At 43.1% G+C, this 25,626-nt stretch overlaps 1 protein-coding gene across 1 annotated transcript; it reads left to right on the forward strand.

Moving 5' to 3' along the window:
- Positions 1-3,732: 3,732 nt before the first annotated feature.
- Positions 3,733-25,476, forward strand: NRD1 (nardilysin (N-arginine dibasic convertase); the record flags this gene model as incomplete). The annotated part of the gene is made up of 30 exons (XM_009083173.1): positions 3,733-4,045; positions 4,229-4,310; positions 4,849-5,002; positions 6,743-6,816; positions 8,149-8,244; positions 9,282-9,404; positions 10,634-10,691; positions 11,618-11,691; positions 11,877-11,946; positions 12,346-12,423; positions 12,873-12,993; positions 13,072-13,130; positions 13,704-13,758; positions 14,937-15,041; positions 15,300-15,423; positions 15,952-16,038; positions 16,641-16,760; positions 17,474-17,525; positions 18,794-18,944; positions 19,947-20,074; positions 20,419-20,581; positions 21,567-21,598; positions 21,884-22,022; positions 22,464-22,511; positions 22,857-22,909; positions 23,526-23,609; positions 24,279-24,369; positions 24,653-24,769; positions 24,954-25,043; positions 25,260-25,476. Coding segments are annotated over 30 exons (3,139 nt in total), but the record flags the coding sequence as incomplete, so codon positions are not given.
- Between the last annotated feature and the right edge of the window lie 150 nt (positions 25,477-25,626).

Genomic DNA, 25,626 nt, shown 5'->3' on the forward strand with positions numbered 1-25,626 from the left:
GCGAGCCGGGCCGGGCCGGGGGAGTCGGTACCGCTGCAGTCTCGGGGCACAGCAGTGCTCAGGTGCTGGTAATGCTCCGCGTTAACCTGAAGTGCAGAGTGTGGCCGAAGTACTTCAGAGCAGATCCCAACTTCAAAACATCTGTTACTCTTCCCTTGTAAGAAACTCTGTTCTTCCAGGTGAGGCTCCAAGCTTTAGCACAAATATATCTCCGAGTTGACACGAATTGCTTCTGCACTGCCGGTTTTTTCTTGTGGTTTCGTTTGAATATTTCTGGGTAAACCCCCTGAAAGTGGTAAAAATCGTCTTCCTGAGCACAGCTACAGTGTCTGTGCTCTTAGCACAGTGAGACTCAGGTGAGAACTCCAGTGAGATTGAGCTCTTTGGATGCTCCAAGATATTACGGAAGGGACACTGATAACTTCCTCCTGTTAGGTGGATTACCCAGACCTTGTTAGAGCTGCTTTCTTTTATCTCTACTTTTCACCATGTCTAATCTGTGCAGCTCCTGGAGAATCTACCTAAGCCTGGGTCTGAATTTTGGGTTTGCAGTGACATTGGCTGACAGTGAAATTCTCTGGAGAGGACTTTACCCATTGGCTTAGGGAGGAACTTGCTCCCTCCCTTCTCGCCCTACTTCCTCGCTGCTTCCCCTGGATCTCTGCCTGCCTCTTCTGATGGCATTCTTACTCATCCCACTTAGTGGCAGGCTGTTCCTGCAGAGCTCACACTTACAGATGCTCTTAGCTTAGGGAACCTCTGCCTGCACTCCCTGAAGCAACACAGGGACTGATGAAGTTTGAGAAATCCATTGGAAGCTGTCACTAGCTATTTCGAGGCTCAGGAACCTCCTCTGGACACAGAGAACTGGGAGAGTGTGTTTGCTTATAAGGTAAACTAATACAGAAATCTTTGAGAATTCCCGCTGTCCATTCTTAACAGCATTTTTCAGTTGGAAGCAGAGAATGACACTTTTCCAGACTGATTTCCATGTGTGGGATCTGAGCCTTGCACAGCACAGACACAGACATTGCCCTTAGAAATGAGAACTCCAATGTGGCTGGAAGCAAAGTGTGTCGGGTGATGATGTCACAGACCTCCTGAGTGAGCGTTTTGAAAGAAACACACTGACCTCTCCTCACTCCTCCAGTGGTGATGGATGTTGCAGCCCAGTCACAGTGGGATTAGTGTGTCTGTCTGGTGACATCAGTCTCAACTTAGTGGAAAATGTCATATTTTTACCACCTCAAACACAATGACCACAAACCCTCTGACAGAGACTGTAGGATGTATTTTCAGAAGGGAGTTTGATGGGACAAAATAATTAAGTTGGTTTTGCTCATCATAGCTTAATTGGGGAGTTATATTTACCAAAAATGTTGTATTTAAATTCATCCATGTATGAAATTTTATGGGCTTGTATTGCTTGTAATTTGGGAAATGGCAGCATCTCTGTGTTTATCATGCACTGATATGTATTGTAATACTTACTTAGCTTTGGAACAATTCTCATCAATATGAAAAAAAACCCCATTGTATGAGAACAATCCTGTTTAAACTTACCCAGGATCAAATTTTTAAGAATTGGAATTTTATTTCATATTTAAGCTTTATTTGTATCAATGTCTGTATAGTCCTTCAATATTTGGACTGTGCTTGCTTCTGTTTCTACACTGTGGTTGCCTTTTTTGTGCTGTATTTTGCATACCAGTGGACACTTATGTATTGGTTACATTTGTCCTTTTCCGTTGGACTGAAACATGGAAAAAGTAAAGAACACCTATGTCAGTGGTGCCTGTGCTCAGCAGGACTTAAACTGCCCTACATTGTCCTGGAGTGAAATCCAATAGCCTCCAATAGTGGCATAGTTCAGCCCTTGCCTTGCTGCTGCTGCTTTGTCCTGTGAGCAATATCCTCAAACCTGCAGATGAGGAATGTAAAATTAGTGTCGTCTGCTCCATTAGCTTAATGGGGGTATGTGGATCAACAGGTGCTACACCTGGATACACAGCTTTATGGCACATTGTTCCTCTAGAAGAATAGCCCCATTCTGTTCCTGCTTTCCCTGACTGCCTGCTGGTCCCTGGGAAGCCAATGTTCTCCCTCAGCTGTGAGAGAGGAGAGTTGTATGTGGAGCTGAAGGAGGTGCTGGTTGTGCTGGAAGATCCTCCAGCACCATTGGCTTGTCACTGTGCTTCAAGCTCTGGCTCTGAGCTCCCCAGAGGCTGAAGCACAGAGTGTACAGTGCATATTTTAGGACCCATTGTACATTCAGAAGTGCCACAGCTGCCTCATGTGACATGTGGACATATGGAAACTGTCAGCAAACAGCTTTCAGAATGTATGAGGATTCACTTTGTACCCATGGATCTAGCACTGTCTGTGCCTTCTGCAGTTCGTCAGAGCATCTCTGAAGTTACATATTCCTGTGCTGTGGTTTGAAGGAGCCAAAATGTTCTTGTGCTTTTGATTTGGAGCAAACTCGTACTGCTCAGCAGTCCTGCAGCAAGCAACTGGGTGTGTTCGTGATCATGAAACCCTGGCCCAGAGTAAGCTATCGCTTCCCCTCGGGTGACTGAGCATGATTCATAAACTTAACACAACTATTAAACGTTTGTTCATTAGCTTTTTCTTTTTTTTTCATAGACTCGATAGTCCAAGAGCTGTGGCCACATTGCAAAGTTCTGCTCTGGTACAAACTTGGGGGTTGGACTAGTTGACCTCTAAAGGCCTCTTTCAACCCAAACTGTTCTGTGGTTCTGTGCTCTGTAACTCAGAGTTTTCCGGATGTGACCATGGGTTTGTTTTATTCAAGCTTTTTTTCCCCCCCTGTGTCAGATACCACCTGACTATATCACACTAGTTCATAGGATGGATGAAGCATTTTCTGAATGCAGCATTCCCTGGTCTCTGCAGCTGATGGACTAGCCCAGTGCCAGCTCCTGGGAGAGGTGCTCTGGCTAATGTGACACATTGTAGCTCTGTTCCAGGTCTCGTGGGAAACAGATACTGCTGAGAGCTCTCACAGTGCAGGGCATTGGTGCTTGCAGTCCTCACCCTGACAAGCTGTTGAATGGTGCTGCACGAGAGCTTGTGGGGCTTTATCTGTATATGTGCACACACATGTGTAAGAAACTCTGTGTTCGTGTGAACACACACACACACAGAACTCTGTTGCTTCTTGATGGTAACTCAGCCAAACCCTTGTGTCTTTGTTGAACGTGCAGAGAAGCTGTCTCCCTCCCAACACATACCTGCTACATCTGTGGACCCCATTAATAGAAAGCATTGATCAGGTCAAATCAAATGGAGTCTCTGGGGCCTGATTAGAGGCAAAGACTAAGATTTTCATTCAATCACATAATACCTGTTTGCAAGAGCCTGACAAGCGTAACAGACTATTGAAGTTTGGGTTTGTCTGTTCTGGGTTCATGAAGTGAGTGCCGGTAGCTTAAATGTTGCACAAAGACAGAAAGAAAAACCAAAATCAGTATTCTTGACCTTATGGGAAGAGGGACTTCAGCTACTGCTCTGAACTGCTGCTGAGTTTTACAAGTGTTGAATAGCAGAAGAGTGTCTTACTTTCCTGCTATAAAACTGCTCAGAGTCTTAGCTACCATCTCTCTGAGTTGAAGAGCACAGAATTATTATAGGAAATAAAGAATTTCACACAATTCTGAAAATTCAGATTCAGGAACTGAACATACTCATTGCAAATAATTATTCTTTCAGGTATATCAAACTGCAGAATGGCTTATGTGCACTTTTGATTTCGGATTTGCATTACCTGGATGGTACCTCAGCTGCTTTATCTTCAGAGGAGGATGATAGTGATGAATCTGAAGAGAGAAGTGATGAAGATGATGACTCTGGAGCTGAGATTGAAGATGGTAGAGAAGGTTTTGATGATGAGGACTGTGATGAGGAGGATGAGAGCGAGGACAGTGATGAAGATAATGAGGATTTCAATGATCCTGATGACAGTGAATTAGAAGAGCTGGCTGAAAAGGAAGAGACAAGGAAGAGAGGCTCTTCAGAAAAGCAGGTATGTATGCGAAAAAATATATAGTGGGATTTCTTGTGGTCTGAAACCTTGTGATTAGGCATTCAGACTAGACCTTTTTATCAGGTCTGTCAGCCTGTCCTGATTGATTCATCTTACGCTTCTGTCATTTCCCTGAAGTGTTTCTTGAAGCAGCTTTTACTGAGAGTGTTGTATTTTCTCTAGTCTGCAGCAGCTCTCTGCGTTGCTGTTGGCAGCTTCTCTGATCCTGAAGACCTGCCTGGATTAGCACACTTCCTGGAACATAGTATGTATCTGCTCCTATTTCATCCTCTCCAGCTAAATGAGTGCTCTATGGCTCTGAATTTCTGTAGTATTTTAGTATCACTTCCTGTTTTGGCTATTTGAGAATTTCTTTTCAGGAGTTTGTGATTTTATAACCATACTGACTTAGCAAGGAACTCTTAATATGGGAGAAGGTGTCTCATACCCTTTGGCAAGCCTTATGTTAGCCTATAGCAAAATTGTTATCCATTAAGTTGAGGAGAGGCAAGTCACCTGTGGCTCTGTAAACCAGGGTGGAGCTACAGACATTTATCTCTAGTAAAGGCTGATGAATTAGTAATAAGGGCACAGAAACCACATGAAGTTTCTGACCAGATGTATCTTAAAATACTGCTCTTGGCTGATTGAGCCAAACTAGCTTAGTTACTGGGCAGCTCACACAGGCTGTTGGTGTTGTGGTTCAGCTGCAGTAACACTGTGCTGAGGAGGTGTTGCTATGGCTACAGTTAGGAATAACTCATTAATGCCATCGTGGTAATTCTGCTGATATTTTGTTGCAGTGGTTTTTATGGGCAGTTTGAAGTACCCAGATGAGAATGGGTTTGATGCATTCCTGAAGAAACACGGGGGCAGTGACAATGCTTCCACGGACTGCGAGAGGACAGTCTTCCAGTTTGATGTGCAGAGGAAGTACTTCAAAGAAGCCCTTGATAGGTAACTTTATGTATGTGCTGATTAGATGTTAATTAATGCTTGTAGGTGCCTCAGGAACTTGGGTGTAGCAGGTCGTCATTTTGGGGTGATTCCGGCTGTTGCTGAACTTCCGTTGGTATCTGCACTACAACAGTGATATCAAATATAAGGAAAAATTATTTCCCATTGGCTGTGCTGCTGTTTTTTGAGATAGTGCTGGTGTAGCCACTGTGGGATTATGTAGGATCCATGTATAAATCTTAATGCACGCAGCTTTTTGATTGTTTTGGCACCCTTAAAACTAATATCATTGATGACAGCAGAAGTGTTATGCAATGTGACAACCGATCAGGGGGAAAGTGCTCCCAGAATTCCAGTGACTCATGCTCTGAAATATCTGTCCTGATAAGAGTTGCTGTTTTTTCTAAATCTTTGTTATTTTGTTTCCAAGCCTAATCCTGGTAGGTGGGAGGGCAGCCTTGGCAGTCCTGGTGCAGGGTGTGGCTCAGAAGGAGATGTTTAGCCCCATCCAGGTTATTCTCTGAAGTATATATCTTTTACCAGAAAGTGTTTAGCTTGTTCTTTTGTGCTGCGAGTTATGTTGGAACAACAGAGCTCCACTGGTTGGCATGGTTTCTTCCAGTGAGAGGAATTACTCATTCATGGGGGCATAGCTGAGCATTCTTGATGCCATAAAATATCTCAGGAGAGTAGACTCCACTGCAAATTCACTTTGAGCAAGAAACATTCCTGTGATGACACCAAGAGCAAGTGTTGGCACGTTTTAGAAGTGTTTCCTGAGTTTTACTTTGCTAGGACAAATTCGACTTCCATTTACAGATTAGTCCAGTTTCTTTAGATGTTTGAAAGAGTGAAAGACTGGGAATACATAATTGTAGTCTGTCACCACAGCTCACTTAATGAAGGGGAAACACAGAAATTAGGAGTTCTGTAACACAGCATCTCATGCAGAGGAGGTAAATGAGTGCTGAGGATGATTTCTGCTCATTCAAGCACTCGTGGGCCTAAAGAAATTGAAAGACATCACCTTTCACTAGCCTTTAGCATAATGGATCTTGCAGCCATCAGTGATGTGCTACTGTTTTTGCTTCAGCCAGTTCAGTGCATCATTAAAAAATCTCAGCAAATACAACAGAAATATTAGATTCCCTGGCAGCTTCTGCAGAGTCCATGCACTGCATATCTGTCTCTTTCCATTGCTCTGCTCTCTGTGGTACAGGGGAAGACATTTGTCTGGATGACAGCATTGACTTTGATAGTAGGTCATAAAATTGTAATGGATATAAAAACTCATGTTTCAGGACAATTTGTTTCCTGGAGTTAGGAAGAAACTTTCCCTGTGGTCATGTTGTTCCTGATGCAAAACTGAGGATTTCCTCTGAAGCATCTGACACTGATCCCTGTTAGAGCCAGTAACCAGACTAGGTGGATCTGGTATGATCATTCTTAGGATGTAAAGGCAGATAATCCTGTGCCCATTAGTGTCATGTCCTGCCATGTCCAGCCAATTTATTCCCACTCTGTGGGGCCTGGAAGCCCTGCCCTTTGGGTTTTGATGGTGTCACAAAAGTGGCTTTTATCTTTGTGTGGATCTTTGTACAGACATAGTCAAGAATTACATAATTTGTAGTAAGACAAGCAACTTTATAAACCAAAATAGTAGATGCTGCGTTTAATTGCTGCTTTTTTGCCCTAACTTAATAGACACTGAAGAGAAGTATATGACTTTCTGTTCCATAGGTGGGCACAGTTCTTCATTCACCCACTAATGATCAGGGATGCAATAGACCGAGAAGTTGAGGCTGTAGACAGTGGTAAGTAAAAGATTCTTTTCCTGTGTGTTTAGCCCATCTTAAAACAGAACCTACTTTGTAACACTATTGGTTTCCATGCTGGGCTACCCTTCTGGGCACTTAGGCAAGTCCATCTAACTTGTCAGAGAGCTTAACTCCTCAGTTGAAGTTTTGTGGAGATCAGTGGCTGTTAGAGGAGAAAGACTGTGTGTGGTGCCATCACTGTGAGAGTTTACCGTCTCCTTTCTTGAGTCAGACATTAATAATGTGAAGTGGTTTGGCAGGAACTGACAGGGCAGTTACATGAGCATAGCCCCAGTGCTCTCTCCAGTCCTGTGTGGAGTTAATATAATAAGTTGAGATGATTTTACTGTCTCCTTATTTTAACACCTGAATAACTACAAAGTCTCTTCCCAGAAGGAAAGTAAACCAGGCATAGAGGTGAATGGAGTGTTGGTTTTCTCATATGTGCCTATAAAACTACGCTGTTTTAGAAAACAACTGTTACTAGCAGATATTCCAACTGGTTCAAATATGTGTTCCAAGTCATGTCCCTCATCTGTCTTCTGGCAAGGAAAAATGGGCAATTTGGTGTTTGAATTTAGGTAAGTGTCGGTGTAAACAAGGACCTGCCTTTGAGTTAAGGTGTGGTTCCTCAGCAGCCTCAGCCAGTCTCATGGTGCAGAACCAGTCCTTCCCTTGTGCTGACACTGTGGCCATGTGCAGCCCAGTGGATGGTGTCAACTTGCTGAACTGGCTGCAGGATAACCCAGCCAGAAGCATTAGTGTACAGCTCTGCTGTGCATGGCTCTTATTAGCAGCAAAAACAGGAACAGGAAAATGCAGTTCAGGAGGGTGAATTCTTGACTTTGGCAGAACCCTGTATTTAGATTAGTGTAAACTGATTGTAAGGCTATTTTGGGGGACTGTCTTGCTCAGCTTTCAATGTCTTATTTCATTATTAGGCCAGAGGTTGTTTTGGGTGATAAATGGGAGAAATAGGTTTGTAATTGTTCTCTGGCCCTTTCTGCTGCATCAGTTCCTGTGTAATATTGATGGCTTTCTGTGCCCATTGAATTTAGAGATTTGAGAGTATTCAAACAGGACAGGCTGGGGCTTTACATGCTTCTTCTCATCCTCCTTTTCTTCTCAGCAAGGAGCTACATTTTCCCTCTTCTCTTATATTCATTCTGCTAGCAAGTCCTGTTTCTTATCCTATTTCACTACTTCATCATACATTAGAACAAATTCCAGGCTGCATCTGAGCGTCTGCTTTTTAGTTTGGCTTGGATTTTTGCTTTGCTTTGTCCTCAAATTTTGATGTAAGCCACTGCAAATTCTTTTAATTAACAGAGTATCAGCTAGCAAGGCCCTCTGATGCAAACAGAAAGGAGATGTTGTTTGGGAGTCTTGCCAGGCCTGGGCATCCTATGAAGAAATTTTTTTGGGGTAAGTCCTGAATTACATTACAAAGTGGTGAAAATATTTAAACTTTTAGCCACTTTAAAGTTTAAATTGTTAGATGCACTGACAGGAGCTATCATATCACAGCAAACACTGGCCTTGCTCAGAAGAATGAGAGCAATTACTCATTTTCCAGTAAAATGATTGTGAATAAAAGCAGCTGTCTCCTTTTTGACCCCCTTTTCATTATGGCACTGCTTTCTGCTGTTGTTAAAGCTCAGTTGCCCAAGGTATATAATCATGTAACTGCTGGTAAAGGTGGTGCTCTCTGAGTCAGCTCTGTCTTACTTAAGCTTAGTTTTTTTCCTATTAAAATTTCCTGGAAAAGTAAATTATTTCTGGATTTATGTCTTAAGGAGGCTTTTCAAAGTAAATAACTCACTGTTGAAAGACCTTCACAGCCATGTGAGGGGAGCAGAAGGGAGATGTGTCATCCTCTCTGGGACAATACACCCTCACCCTTGTGGTGCTGGTGAGCATGTAAGATGCAGTGTGATGGGTATTAGAGTTGACTAGCTTTGAAATGTAGATAATTTTCATGAAGTTCTATAGTGACATATACTGAACACCATATTTTTCCCATTTTCCCTCTGCTGTTGTGCAAGTTCCACTGGGGAGGGAATAGCTGGCAACACACAGTGAACTCTGCACTGTATGGGTGATCTGACAATGCAAGAGGACTCTGCCCTTCCTTGTCATAGAAATATCAACTGTCCTTACAATAAGAAATTGGAAGGTTCTAAACTTCAGTTAACATTCCTTTAACTCCAGATTTCCATTGGGTATTTTTAATGTGCTTTACCATGACTAGCCAGGTTGGATAAAGCCTTGAGCAACCTGCTGTGGTGAGAGGTGTCCCTGCCCAGGGCAGGGGGTTGGGACTAGTTGATCTGTAAGGTCCATTCCAACCCCTAAAATTCTATGATACTATGACTAGACTCTGGGAGGAAAATAAATCCTTGGTATATCTTGTCCTGACATACTATGTGCATAACTAACTAACTGCCTTTTGCTGTTGACAGGTAACGCAGATACACTCAAACATGAGCCCAAAAAGAATAACATTGATACCTACACCAGACTGAGGGAATTCTGGCAGCACCATTACTCTGCGCACTACATGAGTTTAGTTGTCCAGTCTAAAGGTAACATCAGTTGCTCCTGAAAAACAGCCTCATTGCTGATGTTGGTGTCGTGCTTTTGGAACTAGTTCAGCTGTAGCCCAAGCCATTCTAGTGGACTGTCCAGTCCTGCAGAGGGTATTTATATGTAGATTTTAGCCTGGTTTCCAAATGAAACAAGACTTGAGTAATTGTGCTGTGTTATTGTCATCCTGTCACTGCTTGAGAAATGTTTCACTGAAGCTGTTGAATAGGTTCCACATTAACACAGAAGGTAAAATCCCAAAGATACACTTAAAAAAGAACCTTGTAGATCTCTTAAATGTCTTAATGTCACTGGTTTCTCTGCTATTAGCAGTGACCTTCCACAGAGAATGATGGAGGGGGACTGAGACTCCCAGATTTTTTCCCTATGGACTGAAAAATTCTATACAAATAGATTGGAGTTTCATTTCAGCAAAGAACTTCAGAGCTTTGTTTTTTCTCTGCTGAGAGTAGAAGAAAAAAATTTCTTTCGAAGTTACTCAAGTTAGATTTGTGCTTAGGGAGGGGTTTTGTTGAATGCTAAAACTGATTGCAATTCCCATCTGTAAAATGGTGATGGTAATAATCGAGGCAGTATTTCTTCTTCTTTGCTTTTGTTTTCTGTCTAGACACTAAACTATTTAGGGCACTGAATGCCTCTTGACTAGTCATTAGCCTAGTGATGGATTGTAGTGTTTTTTCTGGTGATTGGGAAGAAAATCCTGGTACCCAATAGACAGCCAGGCCAGCTTTTGTACATCTGTCTCTGTTAAAACAAAACAAGTCATGAATCCTGGTTAAACATCTGGTTCTCAACTCATTTCCCTTAGAAAAGAGGATGGGGAGAAGGAATCGTTAGCACTGCAAAACTGCATTGGAATGGGAAAACTGCTGGGTGTAATCTGGTGATGGAATGAGTGGCAAGTACTGGTGATTTGTTAGATCCCTAAGACAGTAATTCCTTTTCACAGTCACACCAGACACTACTGAACTTTAAATCCCAGTTGTATCAGCCTGGGATGTGAGCACTATGTGCAGCCCAGAGCTGTGACCACAGATACAGCTCAGTGAAACCAACAGCTTTGAAGTTTTTGATTTAGGACTTTGCAGTTTTCAAATATCCTGACTTGCAGCCTCTTTAAAGTAACTGCATTGGTAAGATAAGATGATTTGTCTTAGATCTTCAGGAAATTGCATTTCTGTCTTTCTTTTTTTTCTCTCCTCATTAGAAACACTGGATACATTGGAAGAGTGGGTGACAGAAATCTTCTCTGAGATCCCAAATAAGTAAGATTCTTTTGATGCATAAAGACATTATAGACGATAAAAATATCTGTTCTTAAAATGACATTTAAAAAATCCTTCCGTGAAGAAACTAAGGAAATTACCATTTGTTAATTAACATTCTTATCTAGAAAAAAAAGGCAACTTTCTGAATTAAAGACCAGCATTAATTGTTTCAGGAAGACTTTGTTTCTGCTTAATCATTTAGGCTGTGAGCTGTGTGGTGCTAACTTGCAGCAGTGTTTGCTTAATTTGTGCTGATACCTTGATTTTTTGATAAGTCATTGAAACCTAGATTATCATTTTACATTGCTTATCTTTGCTTTGTATCAAAAATAATTAGCAGCAAAATTAATTAACACCTTATCTTGACTTTCAGTGTCATCCTTAGGGTGGCAATGGGCTAGAAATTGATTTTTTTAATCGTTCACTCCAATGTGCTGTTTGAAAGGAGTTTCTGCTTCACTGAATTGAAAAGCATTTTGTTTGCCCTTCCATTTTCTGCTTTTGCAAGGTGTTTGTCTCTGTGGTACCTGGAAATTTGCTTGTGAAAGCTCTAATGCCATACAGAGACATGTTTGCAAGACAATCCATCAGGATTCTTTGAATCTCGGGCCAACTCAGGAAGTTGCTTTACTGTGCTCCACTTACCAAAGCAGGTTTTTTGCTGTTACTGCCTTGGACTGAAGGAGTGGGAAGTGTTGATGTGGTCTCTAAATCCTGGTGAATTACTCAGTGGTGTGGGCAGTACAGGCAAAGTCCAGGCTGGCTTCACTCAGGCTGGGAGGATCCTGGGTGCACCCTTGGGTTAAGGGCCACTTTTGGGTTCTCTGGTGTCCTGTCAGAGCTGTGGGTGCTTATGTCTTTGAATATGTCGGTGTAGCTTTGAATCCTTGCCAGTAACATCACACTTTAATTTTGCTTTTAAGTGGTTTGCCCAAACCCAGCTTTGGCCACCTGACTCAGCCTTTCGACACACCAGAATTTCACAAGCTTTACAGAGGTAAGTGAAACAGATTTAAACACTTTGAATACCTGAATCACATTTTCTCTGGGTGATCTGGATACTTTGTAGAATAATTCTGTGTGGTTTTCCGTAACTTTTAACCATTCTTTCTGCATTTTGCAGAATTTCTTCTCTCTGCCTAATCCTGTATGTTTATATTCAATAAATTTATTTGTCTTCAGTTGTTCCAATCAGGAAAGTTCATTCATTGAGCATCACTTGGGCACTTCCCCCACAGGAACAGTATTACAGGTATGCTGGTGCTGTATTTTCCATCTACCATGTTTATAGTGTGAATAATTGATTGCCTTTCACAACAGACCAAGTAATCTCATTTACTTGTGTAACAGATTACTTTGGCTCGGCTAGAGGAATGTTTTTTAACTGAATTAAACTGATGCAGATATGGTTCCTTTTATAAATTGTGTGGAATTGGTACAGAGCTGATTTATCATTCCTCACTGACTCAGATCAGTCATTATGTTCTCAGCTCCCACATTTTTGGCTTATTATCCTAATGCTGCCTAAAAATGCAAAACTTGCTGCGGAGGAGCAGACAGTGTATATTTTAGTCGTTAGCCTGGTGATTTGAATTCTTTCTGTGAAATATGTTACCTCCTGGCACCTAATCTCTATCACACTTTCCTTTAGGGTGAAGCCTCTCCATTACATTTCCTGGCTGGTGGGACATGAAGGCAAAGGCAGTGTTCTTTCTTACCTTAGGAAAAAGTATGTATTTTTAAAGCATAGTTATTAAATGCTTTGCTGTCATTGAAATAGAGATAAACTCTGGTGTGTATATATATATTTTCTATAGATACAACAGCAGGCTAAGTCTGCCTTTTTGTATCAGTTTTTTGTGGTGATATTCTGTAAGTTGGTGATAGACCCAAGTAAGAAATAGGTGGGTTATGGTCTGTGATCCGTGGAGCAGCAATGTCTGTGATCCTTGGGTGGGTAGTATCTGGATCTGGAGATCTTTGAGATCTCCAAAAGGTAGCTTAGCTTTTTCACTGTTTTTCTTACATCCTATGTCCTGAAGTTCACATCTTTGTGTTGGGAAAGCTTTGTGTAAACAGACTGAAAGCAATTGAAGTAAAGCTCTGATGTGCTAATCACAACTAAGCTCAAACAAACCTGAAGCAATTAATTAATAAGCACTTTTCACTCTTCCTTAGATTTTGGGCTCTTGCATTATATGGAGGAAATGGAGAGACAGGATTTGAACAGAACTCCACTTACTCCATCTTCAGCATCTCTGTGACCTTGACAGATGAAGGTTACAAGCACTTCTATGAGGTATGGCTTCCTGAAACTTGATTTTGTTCCTGTTCTCTTAAGGGCTGGAGAAATGAATCTGTTCCTTTCTGCCTGCAGGTGGCCCATGTTGTATTTCAGTATGTGAAGATGCTGCAGATAAGGGGGCCAGATAAAAGGCAAGTGTTTGCCACCACATCACATATTTGTCCTTCTCCACTAGCCTGTTGTTTGTTGTATTTGCCCTTTGGTGGAGTTCCTAGGGCATAAGCAGTGAGTCAGCAGTAAAGCTTTCTGTGTGGAAAACATGTCAGTTGAAAAATGAATTTTCTAAATGTTTATGCTTATTTCTCTGTGCTTTTAGCTTGATTTATAGTGATCTGATTTCTTATGTTAAGAAGCTGAACTAGTGCAGTTTTGTGTTAGTATAAATACCTGTTGAGCCAGGTCTGAGACAGTCAGGACTGTGATGTTCTGGTGTTAGCTTGTGTATTAATTTAGTGTCAGATTGTGTCTCTTTATAGTGAACTCTCTTCCTCTTTGGAAAATAGCAGAACTTTCTGCCAGTTGAGAAGTGTCATTTTGGATGGAAGGGAAATGCATTTAATACTGACTTCTGTGTATTTTATCTGAATGAATCATTGAACTCACCCTCGATGCCTTTCCTAGAAGACTACTTTGTTCAGATTCTTGATAAGTGTTGTGAGATAATGGAGAAAATCCATTTTGATTCTCCTCTTCGTTCTTTGCAGAATATGGAAAGAAATACAGAAGATTGAAGCTAATGAATTTCACTACCAGGAACAGGTATTCATCCACTTTCTTGTGTTGATATAGGTAGACCATGAAAAGGATTTCTTTTTCATTTTGAAACACATTTTCAAAGTTCTGTTCAACCAGAAAGAGACTGGGCACTTAATGAAGCTGTATTTTCCTGAAAGAATTTCTATTCTAGGCAGAGAAATATTGTGACTTTCTCACTAACAGGCTGAAATGTTACTTTTTCATTCCCTACCTGCTAGGTAGACTCTCAGTTTTAATCCCTAGGCTTTTGTGTGTGCAGCTCTGAGCCCATTAGTCATTTGTGTCAAGTGTTCCTTGGCTCAGTGAAACAGCAACTGGCAAAAATCTGAAAGAGAGCACAGTTTAGGTAATTTGAGAAGCTTCACTTCATTGACTTCACTCACTCCAGTGTTTGTCACTCTCTATTAAAACATGAAATGCGTTAGTCCGACAGGAAGGTGAGAGCTATCCTAAAGAAGAGTGGTCGCAGAGGAATGGGTTTGGGGTAAGCAGTTAGGTGCCCCAAGAGAGGTTTAATGTTCCCTCAGATGTGCAACATCTTAAGAAATTCTTGGTCATGTTTTCCACTACGTTTACAAGACACAGGTGTGTCAAACTCACCTCTTTTCAGGCTAACTGTGGTCTGTATGTGGGCCCAAAATCTACAGAGTGATGCTGGTGCAAAAAAACCTGGGAGCAAGAAGCTGATCAGCCTAGTCCTCTAGGCAGTCTTACCCTGTGAAAAGGCAATCTACTTCAGGAGAACCTCTTCCTCCTCACACTGTGCATCACAGCAGAGAACTTGGGAAAGGAGCAGAATCAGAGATACTCATGCAGCAGCAGGAGCAGTTCCTTGCCTTGGACTTTCCAGGTTCCAGATCACTTTAGGTCTTGAATTGCAGGACTCTGCCCATGTTCCCTGGAGGCGAGGAGTGCGTTCTGCTGGGTCTTTGGCCTAGTAGGTTCCATGGCTGCAAACTAATCAAGGTTCCTTCTACAAAGATGCCATGTCTGAGGAGACTGAGCATTAGATATGGTTATGAAACACATGTAGTTTTAGTAAGTGAAACTAAATGCCATAACAAGCACAGCAGTGCAACTCATGCTCATCATACCTGACTAGTCAAGCTCTTCTCAGAACATGAGATGGATGTTTTGGTTTTCTGATCATGTGACAAATGGCTTTATGTATTTGCTTGCAGACAGATCCAGTTGACTATGTGGAAAGCCTTTGTGAGAACATGCAGTTGTATCCAAAGGAGGATTTTCTGACAGGAGACCAACTCTTGTTTGAATACAAACCTGAGGTAAATGTTCTTTGAACTCTGATTATATGTTTTGATGTAAGAAAAATAGGGGCATAGTGCATAATGTAGGCATTTGTAATTAGGTGTCATGCAGACACAGGGGATGTATTAGTTGAAAAATACTTTATAATCAGGAAGCAGAACTCCTTTTCTGTAAGCTTGTTATGTCTTGTTCTTCCTGAGTTCAGACTGAGAAGTCTGTTGGGTCGGGCAGGGCCAGAGTTGCATTTGAACTGAAATACTGTCTTGAACTTGTAGATCATTGCTGATGCCCTGAACCAGCTCAGCCCTCAGAGAGCCAACCTTGTGTTGCTGTCTGCTGCCAATGAAGGCCAATGTCACCTAAAGGAGAAGTGGTTTGGAACACAGTACGGCATGGAAGGTACAACAGCAGCAGAAACTCAGGGAATATCTGATTGATGCATTGGAGGGAGTAAAAGAGTGAGCACAAAATACAAGTACACAGAAGCAGGGAAGTGAATGCTCAGTGCTTTACTGAGTTCACCATTAGTCAGATACTCTGTGCTACTCACTGATTGCTCTTTGTTTGGTATCAGTTGATTCCCACTCCTTAGTTTGCAGTTGTTTTGGGATGCAGAGGTCCCAACCAGACCTCCACTTGGCTGCAATTCAAGTCCTGAGCAGGGGAAAGAATACCAACAATGAAGCACAGGCCATGTTGGTAGCTGGGTTACCAATGCAGGCAGGCTTGATTTGCTTTTTAATAGGTTTACTTCAGTCCTGCTCAGACAAATTTGTAGGAAGAGATTTAAAGAGAGTCAGGATGCAGCAGGTGACATTAAGAAACTCCTATCGTACTGCAAATCTTCACAGAGGTAGCAAAGAGATGAGATGACTGGCAGTAGGCTAGCCTTGCCTTCCTGCTGAAAAAAAGCACTTCATGTAATAGATGTTGACAAATACTGGAGTGATTTGTGGGCCAGTGACTTCGAGTTAAATCCGGATTTACACCTTCCAGAAGAAAACAAATACATAGGTAAGGCACCTGAGCGTGAGTGAGATTTTCCACAGTAATCTCTTTGAGAATTTGCTGTGGTTTAGAAATAACCCTCATTTCCATCTGAACATCAACTTGTTTCTGCAGATTAAACGAACATGAGAGCTCTGTTGACCTGGATTTTATTTAATATTCTTTTATTTATAAGCTTAAATCCTGAGTTCTTCTAAGGTGTGAATTTACAGATGATATATCCATAACAAAGCAGGCCTCACACACTCAGTGAGAGTTAACACAGAGCTCCAGATGCCTTAGAAGAGCAATTTTATTTGCTTAATCCTGCTGGTTTTGAAAGCATCTGAATACCATCTGGCTTTGTTGCCAGAAACAAATGAAATGAAACTTAGAACTTGTGTCCTGGGTGGAACGGAGTATCACCACTTCAGCACTGCTTCTGAGCCACTGTTTTGGTGAAAAATTGATGTTCTTTAGGCCAAGGAAAGCATTATCACAAATAATTTAGAAGAACTGGAGGGAAGAAGTGTATTTTTTGATCACTTTGAGAACTTTGATGCATTTAGCCTGGTTGTGTCTTTAAACCCACTAACTTGTGGTTGTGGTTTGGTTTTTCTCTTTGTTAGCCACTGACTTTGCTTTGAAAGTTGCTGACTGCCCCGAGACAGAGTATCCAGTCAAAACACTGAGCACACGACAAGGCTGTCTCTGGTACAGGAAGGATGATAAATTCAAAATCCCCAAAGGTAAATGCCTCAGGGCTTTCTGGATAGCAAGTCCCTGTTTTTACCAGCTGGAGTTGATTTAAGGCAAATAACCTGTGGTAATGTTCACCATTTACACTGAGTGTTTACTGTCAGCTCTTCCATGTCCTTTTGATATGTTTATTTAGCTACAATAAAAGAGAAGCAGGTACAGTACCTGCAGCAGAGGAACCCTGCTGATAGCTCAGTGGAATCACTGAAATATGCTGACTTGTGAACAGCTGACTGTGGACAGGATTGGGCAGGAGGATATACTGAGACAAGGGCTTGGGAAGGAAGGAGCACATTAGAGGAGGTTCTAGTCTCTTATACAGAAAGAGGAAAATACAGCCTGGATCTGAGACAAATGTGGAAAATACATTGCTGCATTCAAGCTGAATGTCACAGTTCTTAATGTCTGTTAAACAGATGTTTTGTGGAGTTTTCTTTTTATGTTTACAGTGGTCATGCTGTGTGAGTTAGGATTCTGCAGAACACAGCTTTGTTGTCTAATCAGTGTTTATAAGGGAAGATTTTTGGAGTGAGAAAGAGAAGACATTTGATGATGACTTAATATAAGAAAGTCTTACAACTGAATGACCATTTTCATTAGACTGCAATTGTGACCAAAGAACAACTTGGTGGCCATACATTTGGCCTTGGAGGGCTGTCACTTGTTATACAATTGCTCACTTTAGTTTCCTTTTCTTCCCCAGGTTATGTTCGATTCCACCTGATCTCTCCACTGATCCAGCAGTCTGCAGAGAAGTGAGGATTGTGTTCTTTATGCTTATTTCACAGAGTAACTAAATTACCAGACCTAGTGAAAAACCATGAAGGGGCATTCATTTCAAACAAGAATAGAATGTGTCCTTTTCTCATGTTCTTACCCTTCCCTCATGGTTTTATCTGTAGTTTGGTGAGGGTGGTTCTGCAGCAGGCCCTATCTGTAGCAAACAGATGTGTAGGAGTTCCATGGGGTCTTATTCCCCAGTGCGGGTTTGGGAGAAAATAATATGACAGCAGCAGTGCACACACCTGAAGGGAGTGCTCAGAGAAGGAGCTGATCCTGTTAAGAGCTGTCCACAGTCATGTCCTGAACCAGCAACCTGGAGCCTGTAGGAGCAGGTGAAGAGGCTGTTGGTGCTGAGAAACCAAGTGTGGGTCAGGCAAACCTCAAGGCTGCAGCTCTGCACATGCTGCACATTGCCATTTGTAACCAATGTCATAGTGCTATTGTCAGGAGCCTGTTGAGACCTGCACCACTTCTGTTTTGGGAAAGCCTTTATAATCTGCTTTCATGGGGCTTTGTGAGTTTGGACTTTGAACTGGAATCTAGGCAGTAACAAAAACCTGAAAGCAGACACAGCAATTTCCACATTGTGTAGCCTGACTTGCTTCAGCTTACTATTTTTTTATCTTGATAGATAAAAAATTGATGTCATCTCATTACTCAAGGCAGCACACCTGAGTCCATCCATCCCCCATTCCTTCACACAAAGTGTAATCATTTCATTTTCTGTGGCTGTTCAATGTTTTGAGCATTGGCACGTTCCAAAGCCTTGAAGGAAGCTGTGTGGAGCTGGAATCTTCCACGTTGCAAAGAAGAGTTGAATGTCCACATAATTTTTAAGTAGTTGTGTGCTTCCTGGATAGAGGCAAATCTGCATTCTGTATTTCTGGGGGGTTGTTGAAATTTCTTTTTGAATCTCATTTTCCTCAAGTATCCATTTCTGCTGGAGACCTCACTGTGTGTACCCTCAGACTCTTGATGCTGTGGAGCTGGAATCTTCCACGTTGCAAAGAAGAGTTGAATGTCCACATAATTTTTAAGTAGTTGTGTGCTTCCTGGATAGAGGCAAATCTGCATTCTGTATTTCTGGGGGGTTGTTGAAATTTCTTTTTGAATCTCATTTTCCTCAAGTATCCATTTCTGCTGGAGACCTCACTGTGTGTACCCTCAGACTCTTGATGCCTGACTTTTGTCTTTATTCCATCGTCTTTCTTTTTAACCCTCTGCCCTTTTCTCCCTCCAGCATAGTTCTGTTTGATACGTTTGTAAACATCCTTTCCCACAACCTTGGGGAACCAGCTTATGAAGCAGATGTTGCTCAGCTAGAGTACAAGCTGGTGGCTGGAGAGTATGGCTTAATCATCCGAGTGAAAGGCTTCAATCACAAACTACCTGTAAGTACTGCTGATCATCTCAGCACTTTGATGCCTGCAGCTTTGCAGTGGGTGTGCTTTTTCTCCCAGCAGCTGGAGCTTTGAGTGTTTAGATGTGGAGTATGTTGAATAGTAATGTGTGTCTCTGTTCAGAAGGAAAGTGCAGCAAATGTGCTGCTTTTTCATGTGCTTACTTGTATGAAGATGGAGTTTTAGCCACTTACACAAGCTCAGATTACTGACCTTTGACTTAAGAGAAATCTTCCTTTAATAACTGTATCTCCATTAAGACTTTAACAGCTTTTCCTGTAAAGAGCTTTGAGTCTCCCATGTCCATTCAGAGTGTTAGAGCCTCTCCATCTGTGAGCTGTGCCTATTGCCCACTGTCTGGAGAAGTGTCTGAAAACAGGTCTTATTTACAATTTGGCTTTGGAGCTCATTTTGGGTGCAGATTTTCTTTGTTGGCTTGTTGAGAGCTTACCTTAGGAGGATTGTGGGATCCTGTTTCCATCCCCTTAATGCTCATGGCAGGGACAGACAGAGGGGACACAGTGATCAGAGAGGAGACAACCAACAACTTTGATTGCAAGAGCTTGACTGGAGCTTTAACCAGACTGTCAATGTGAGGTTTAACAGGAAGAGCCAAAAATGCAAACAGCATAGTCTGACTGTTCTCTGTTTTAATCCTGAATGTTGCTCTGTTGTGATGTTGTTCAGCTGTAAAAGGAAAAACTGGAATGTCTGATGCAGAAATGCTGGTAAAGTTTGTTTATACAGACCTGAAAATTCTATTGATTTGGGATATTGAGCTTATTCATGTTCTGTCCTCCTGAAACTCTCATTTGGGATAGGGTTGTGTAGTGAACAACATCTGACAGAACTGAGGAATGTGCTTCAGTAGCACTGCATGTCTCCTGTGTTGGCCAAACAGCGATGGTTTTATATTATTATGTAGCAGTAAGTTCAAATTGGTTCTTAAAAAGAAACAATAAAACCCCTCAACTTAAACTGCTCTCTTTACAGCTTCTATTTCAGCTCATCATTGATTACTTGTCTGACTTCAGCTTTACTCCAGCAGTTTTTGAAATGATAACAGAGCAGCTGAAGAAAACATACTTCAACATCCTCATCAAACCTGAGACTTTAGCCAAGTGAGTTCAGGGGAGGGCAAACAGTGACTGCACAGCAAATGTTGAGGTTGAGCTGAAGAGCTTGGGGATTCCTGTTCTGTGCTCACAGGGGCTTGTTCCAGGGTTTGCTTGGAGCTCCATCAGCTCTGCAAGCAGCACATCAGACATGCAGGTCGGACTGGACACCCAGGCAGCTGCTGTCCTGAGGGGACGTGCAGCAGCAGTGCTGAGGGAGGGCACAGTCGGTCCATGCGCTCCTGGGGACCCTCTACCTGTCTCCAGTACAACCCTGAGTCAGAAAAGGGATCCCTGACATCAAACAGCTCTTGATGTCGGGTGGTTGTGCTCTCCTTGCTGCCCTGCAGGGACGTGCGTCTCCTGATCCTGGAGCACGGCCGGTGGTCCATGATCGACAAGTACCAGACGCTGATGAATGGCCTTTCCATCGAGTCTCTCTCCTCCTTTGTGAAGGCTTTCAAGTCGCAGCTCTTTGTGGAGGGTCTTGTACAAGGGAACTTCACAAGCAGAGTAAGTACATTCTTGGCAGCTGCAGGTGCTCAGGCTGGGGCTTGCAGTGTGCTTCATCACACTTAGCTCATCTGGTAGGTGACTGCTGCTTCTGTACTGGCAGTCAGTAATTGCCAGTCTGAACAGAATTTTCCAGGAATTTGGATTTAGATTGCAGAGAGGGTAAAATGTGGTAGATATATGCCAGCAATCTCTTTGTCCTGTATGTCTGTAATCTGTTTGTCCTGTTGCCACTGTTTTTACATTGTTTGGTGTATTGATGTATTTGATATTGAGAAACTTCTACGGGAGGCTTTTCTCAAAGTACATTTATCCTGGAAATTTGATTACCTGCATGGTTTGGTCAAACCTCACCGAGTTCCAGTCACCTTCGGTTTTATCAAACACCTGCAGCGTTCATTGAAGCCTTCCACCCTGGGACTGGTCCTGTCCCACACACTGGCACGCATAGTCCTGTCAGACTTTTTATACAGGGCGGAATAGGGCTTAGCTCCATGTATCCAGTGTCACTGTGTGTGGCATGGGAGAGAAACCTGCAACTATGATTTGTGCCAGGAAGTTTGTGGCAGCCGATGGTGTTTACCCCAAAACTGTTTAAAGCCTCCTGAAGAAAACATACTGCTGTCCTTTGGGAGTTCAGATTCTTGTAGTGCCTCCTTCTCAGAGCTCCAGCTTCATGCACAAGAGAGGGGGTTTATCCCCTCTGTGTCCACCCTTGGCTCTTGGGATAGCTGGTGCTATTTCTTTGGTTCATGCCTTCTCCTTCCGGAGAAGTTACAGTGCAAAACCCAGCCTGGAGGCTCTTTCTCTTTGCAGTGTGGCACAGAGGTGTCTGCAGGGACCTGGGATGAGGGCAGGGATGTAGGTGGCATGACAGAGCTCAGCTGTTCTCTGCTTAGGGGTCACTTCCTCAAGCTCAGCACTGGGTTGTGAATTGAGGTAATTCTCTTCTACATAAAACTTACGGTTTTATTTTCTCCCCTAGGAAGCAAAGGATTTTCTGAATTACGTTGTTCAGTGAGTATCTCTTGACTCTTGAATTGCTTAGTATGTGGAAACTATAATCAAGATAAAATTCTTTTCTGGAGGAGGGAGTCAGGGTGGGAGTGATGCAGAAATTGCCTTCTTCCCTCTGGTGTTAGTGGAAAGCAACTGTTGATCATGGCAGTTTAAGCAGACATAGTTCTGGTTTGGGGAAGGGGAAAATAATGTCAGACCAAGTGTGTCAGTGTCTGGGTGTTCCATTGGTTTGGCCAACAGATGAGTGGGTGTTTGATGCTTTGCTGTTTGTGCTCCCCCCAGGAAGCTCCAGTTTGCTCCCCTGGCCCAGTCCTGCCCTGTCCAGTTCCGGGTGGTGGATTTGCCAAATACTCACCTGCTCTGTAAGGTGAAAACCCTGAACAAAGGCGATGCCAACTCCGAAGTGACAGTCTATTACCAGGTAATGTGTGCTGTCCTGTCCCTCTGGCAGCTGCTGAGGCTCCAGCTGTGCTTATGGCACAGCCTTGAAAGTGGTCTTTGGACAGATATACTACCAAGGGGACATGGACACCTCATGTGAGCACAGGCTAACCCCAGGTGGGCTCTCACACACGGCCTAGGGTTCCCTGAAACCAGCACCATCCCCACCCAGCCTGTGCCAGTGCCATGAGCTGGGTTAGTGCCCTGGTGACTTGCTGATGTCCCCACCTGTGCCCTCATGGGCTGGGCCCCTCCCCTCTCTCCTTCAGGCCACAGCGAGGCCCCTGAGCAAACAGGAACTGCCCATCCGTCCCTGCTGTGAACTGTGACTTAGTGCTGCAGTCCGGGCTGAGGTGTGTGCCATCTGAGCTATGGCCTTTAGCTCCATGAAATCACCCTAAATTCTTCATTCTCTTTCTAGTCAGGTGCCAGGAACCTAAGGGAATATACTCTCATGGAGCTGCTTGTGGTAAGTTAGTGTTTGTGTCTCTTAACTCACCCCAGCATCTTCCCTGAAAACAGTGCTTGGAGCCAAGGCCATGGGGCTAAATGGTCTCAAGGGGAGAGACAGTGCGTACCTACTGCTCCCTCTGACCAAAATCTGAGTGTTTGGGTTGGGACCCCCAAACTGCTGCAGGGAGGGACAGTATGGGGGATTGTTGTGTTAGCTCCTGACCCACGGTAGCTCGGAGGCCTCTTGACTCAGTGGGTGGAGCTGGAGCTGAAGCTCTTCACGCTGTGTTGTGCTCCAGGTGGAGCCCGAAGGGGCTGCAGGGCAGTGTCACTGCTACTGTAATGCTTTGTGCTGTTCCAGATGCACATGGAGGAGCCTTGCTTTGACTTCCTGAGGACCAAGCAGACCCTTGGGTGAGTTCACTGAGGAGGAATGCTCCTACACCTGCTCCTACACCCTTGCTTTTGCTCTTCCCTAGTATTTTTACTCTGGAAATCCTTCCCACACAATGGCTAATTCCTGAATTACTGTAATGCAAACAGCAGCACCACCAACACATCAAAACCAAGAGCACCCACTGATACAAGCTGCAGCCAAGTTGCTGCTGATTACTCTTAAGAATTGTATCTACTACCAGTGTGTTAACTCAGCACAAAGCTGTTCCTTCCACTTGCAGCAGCAGCTCCCCATTTCCCAGGGCTCTGTGTGCAGAGCAGCCTCCCTCAGAGGCACCCAGCTACCTCATGAAGCTGGACCAGGCTTTGCACAGCTATGGGTCTGTCACACTGGTTGCATTAGTTTGCAGGAACACAAACACAAATACTCTGCCAAACTTAAAGGATTTCCCAAAGATGAGAAAACACAAGTGCAGTGATGCAGAAAATAAAGGGAATAAGAGTGTTGTGCATTTGTATCTGAGATTTTCCTGTCTAAAGTACCAATATTATTTAACTTGTAGCTGTCCTGTAAATGAAAAAGTGAATTGTACTTGTGGAATGACTATATTGTTTCCTCCTTTCTTCTTTTAAGCTACCACGTGTACCCTACCTGCAGGAACACTTCTGGGATCCTTGGCTTCTCGGTCACAGTAGCAACCCAGGCAACTAAATACAAGTAAGTGCTCAGTGGGGAATGTTCATCACCTCTCCCAGCTGTGGGCCACAGGAGCCACCTCTGAGCACCTGCTCTCACTTCAGAGTTCACACCTGTTTCAGGCCACAGAGGGGTTTGGTTTGTTCTATGAGGGGAGTTAGGGCACAGGGGACATTGCTGACATTGACTCAACATTGACTCAAAACCAACACCTGAACAAAGCAATAGCCTTAAGCTTCTTAAAACTGCAGCAGTCCTGACTTGAATAGGGAATAGTAATCCAAAGACTCAGTAAAATATCCTACTGCCCTTTTGAAGCTATTCTGCCAGGGCAGCTCCAGTCCTGTAAATCCTGTTGGGCTGTTCTTGTGGCTCACTTTGAGCAGACACAGCACTATTATGGTTCTGTTCAAAGCTGAGGTGAGCTGCAGGTATTTGACCTGCCAGAGCTGAAGTGTTAGTTGAAAAATATGCAACTTGTGAAGAGTAATACTGAGTCAGTGCAGGTTCAATTAGACTCATTTCTACACTTGGATGACACCTCCATTACTGAGGTCTGTGTCACTGATGAAGGTTTTAGTCCTGTCCCAGACCTTCCCTCATCATTTGGGGACTGTTTTGCTACTTTACGTGTCAGTATTGTGGTTTGGTTTTTGCTTTTTCCTGCCTAATTATTTAACTCTCTTGTAGTTCTGAATTGGTTGACAAGAAAATAGAGGAGTTTCTTTCTTGCTTTGAAGAGAAAATCAAGCATTTAACTGAGGAGGCTTTTAACACCCAGGTAAAACTTAACTTCACCTTGAAAAGCTCTTTGAACTGCAAGATTCAGTTACAGCTACTCAGTGATTTTGTGAGGTTTTCTGGACAAAGGCCTCATATTTAAATCCTGCCTCTGGCTCTGCTCTGCAGTTGGTCTCTAAACATTCATTTACAGTTAAGTTTAAAAGCAATGAATTACCTTGTTAATGCAGTTTGGCTTTTCCCTCACCTGCAGTGAATATGACAGTAAATTAAGGTAGCTTTAAACCCTTAGAAACTGATTGTTTGGTCTTTTTCCAATGTAGGTCACAGCTTTGATAAAACTGAAAGAATGTGAAGACTCCCACCTTGGAGAAGAAGTGGACAGGAACTGGAATGAAGTGGTGACCCAGCAGTACCTGTTTGACAGACTGGCCCGGGAGGTGGGTGTCCTGCCCCGGGGGAACACACACATTCCTTCTGCAACAGCTGCCACACTGATTGTGAAACTGCATGGTGAAAAGTTCTTTGATCCAGGGGGATGGAGGTTGTAGAGAAACCATTTCTGTGTTTAAAATGACTTGAATCACCACTGTGCTACTAAAATCTCATTCCTGTGGGTTTCAGATTGAAGCTCTCAAGTCTGTTACCAAATCAGACCTGGTCACCTGGTTCCAAGCTCACAGAAACTACAAGAAGAAAGTTCTCAGTGTACACGTGAGTTTTGTCCACGAATCTCTGAGAGCTCAGTGAGGGTGTGATAGAGGAGATCTGTAACACTAACTTGTACTCGGGTGGTTATCTACATTCTTGTTCATAATTTTCTACATTTCTCATTATTGGTGGTGTTTGAATTGCATTCCAGTGTCTGAATTTGTCAGGACAGAGGAACACTGAATGAAATCCAAATTTCTCTTCTGGTAACTTTTCCAGGTGGTCGGATATGGAAAATATGAAGGAGACTCAGAGGTTACAGCTGTCTCAGGAGGACACAATTCTTCATCTGGTGAAATACCTCATCTGATTTTCTTGCCCCCATCTTCTCTGATGGCTGACGTCACTTCCATCAAAGACATCAAAGCTTACACATCGACACTGACTGTCCTGCCCTACCATAAAATACTGAAATAAAACTGACACCTGTCCTGCAGTGCTGTGTAGTACAGGTGCTTCCTGCAACATACACATCGCAAACCTGTCTCTACCAAACCAGGGCTGTAGTGTAGCTGGGATGAAGATGTCCATTCAGACACTGAGGAAACTTTCCTCAAGCAAGTTCCAGCCAACCTTTCTCATCCGT

The sequence above is a fragment of the Acanthisitta chloris genome, unplaced genomic scaffold (genome assembly GCF_000695815.1).
Source record: "Acanthisitta chloris isolate BGI_N310 unplaced genomic scaffold, ASM69581v1 scaffold39089, whole genome shotgun sequence".
Taxonomy (NCBI): domain Eukaryota; kingdom Metazoa; phylum Chordata; class Aves; order Passeriformes; family Acanthisittidae; genus Acanthisitta; species Acanthisitta chloris.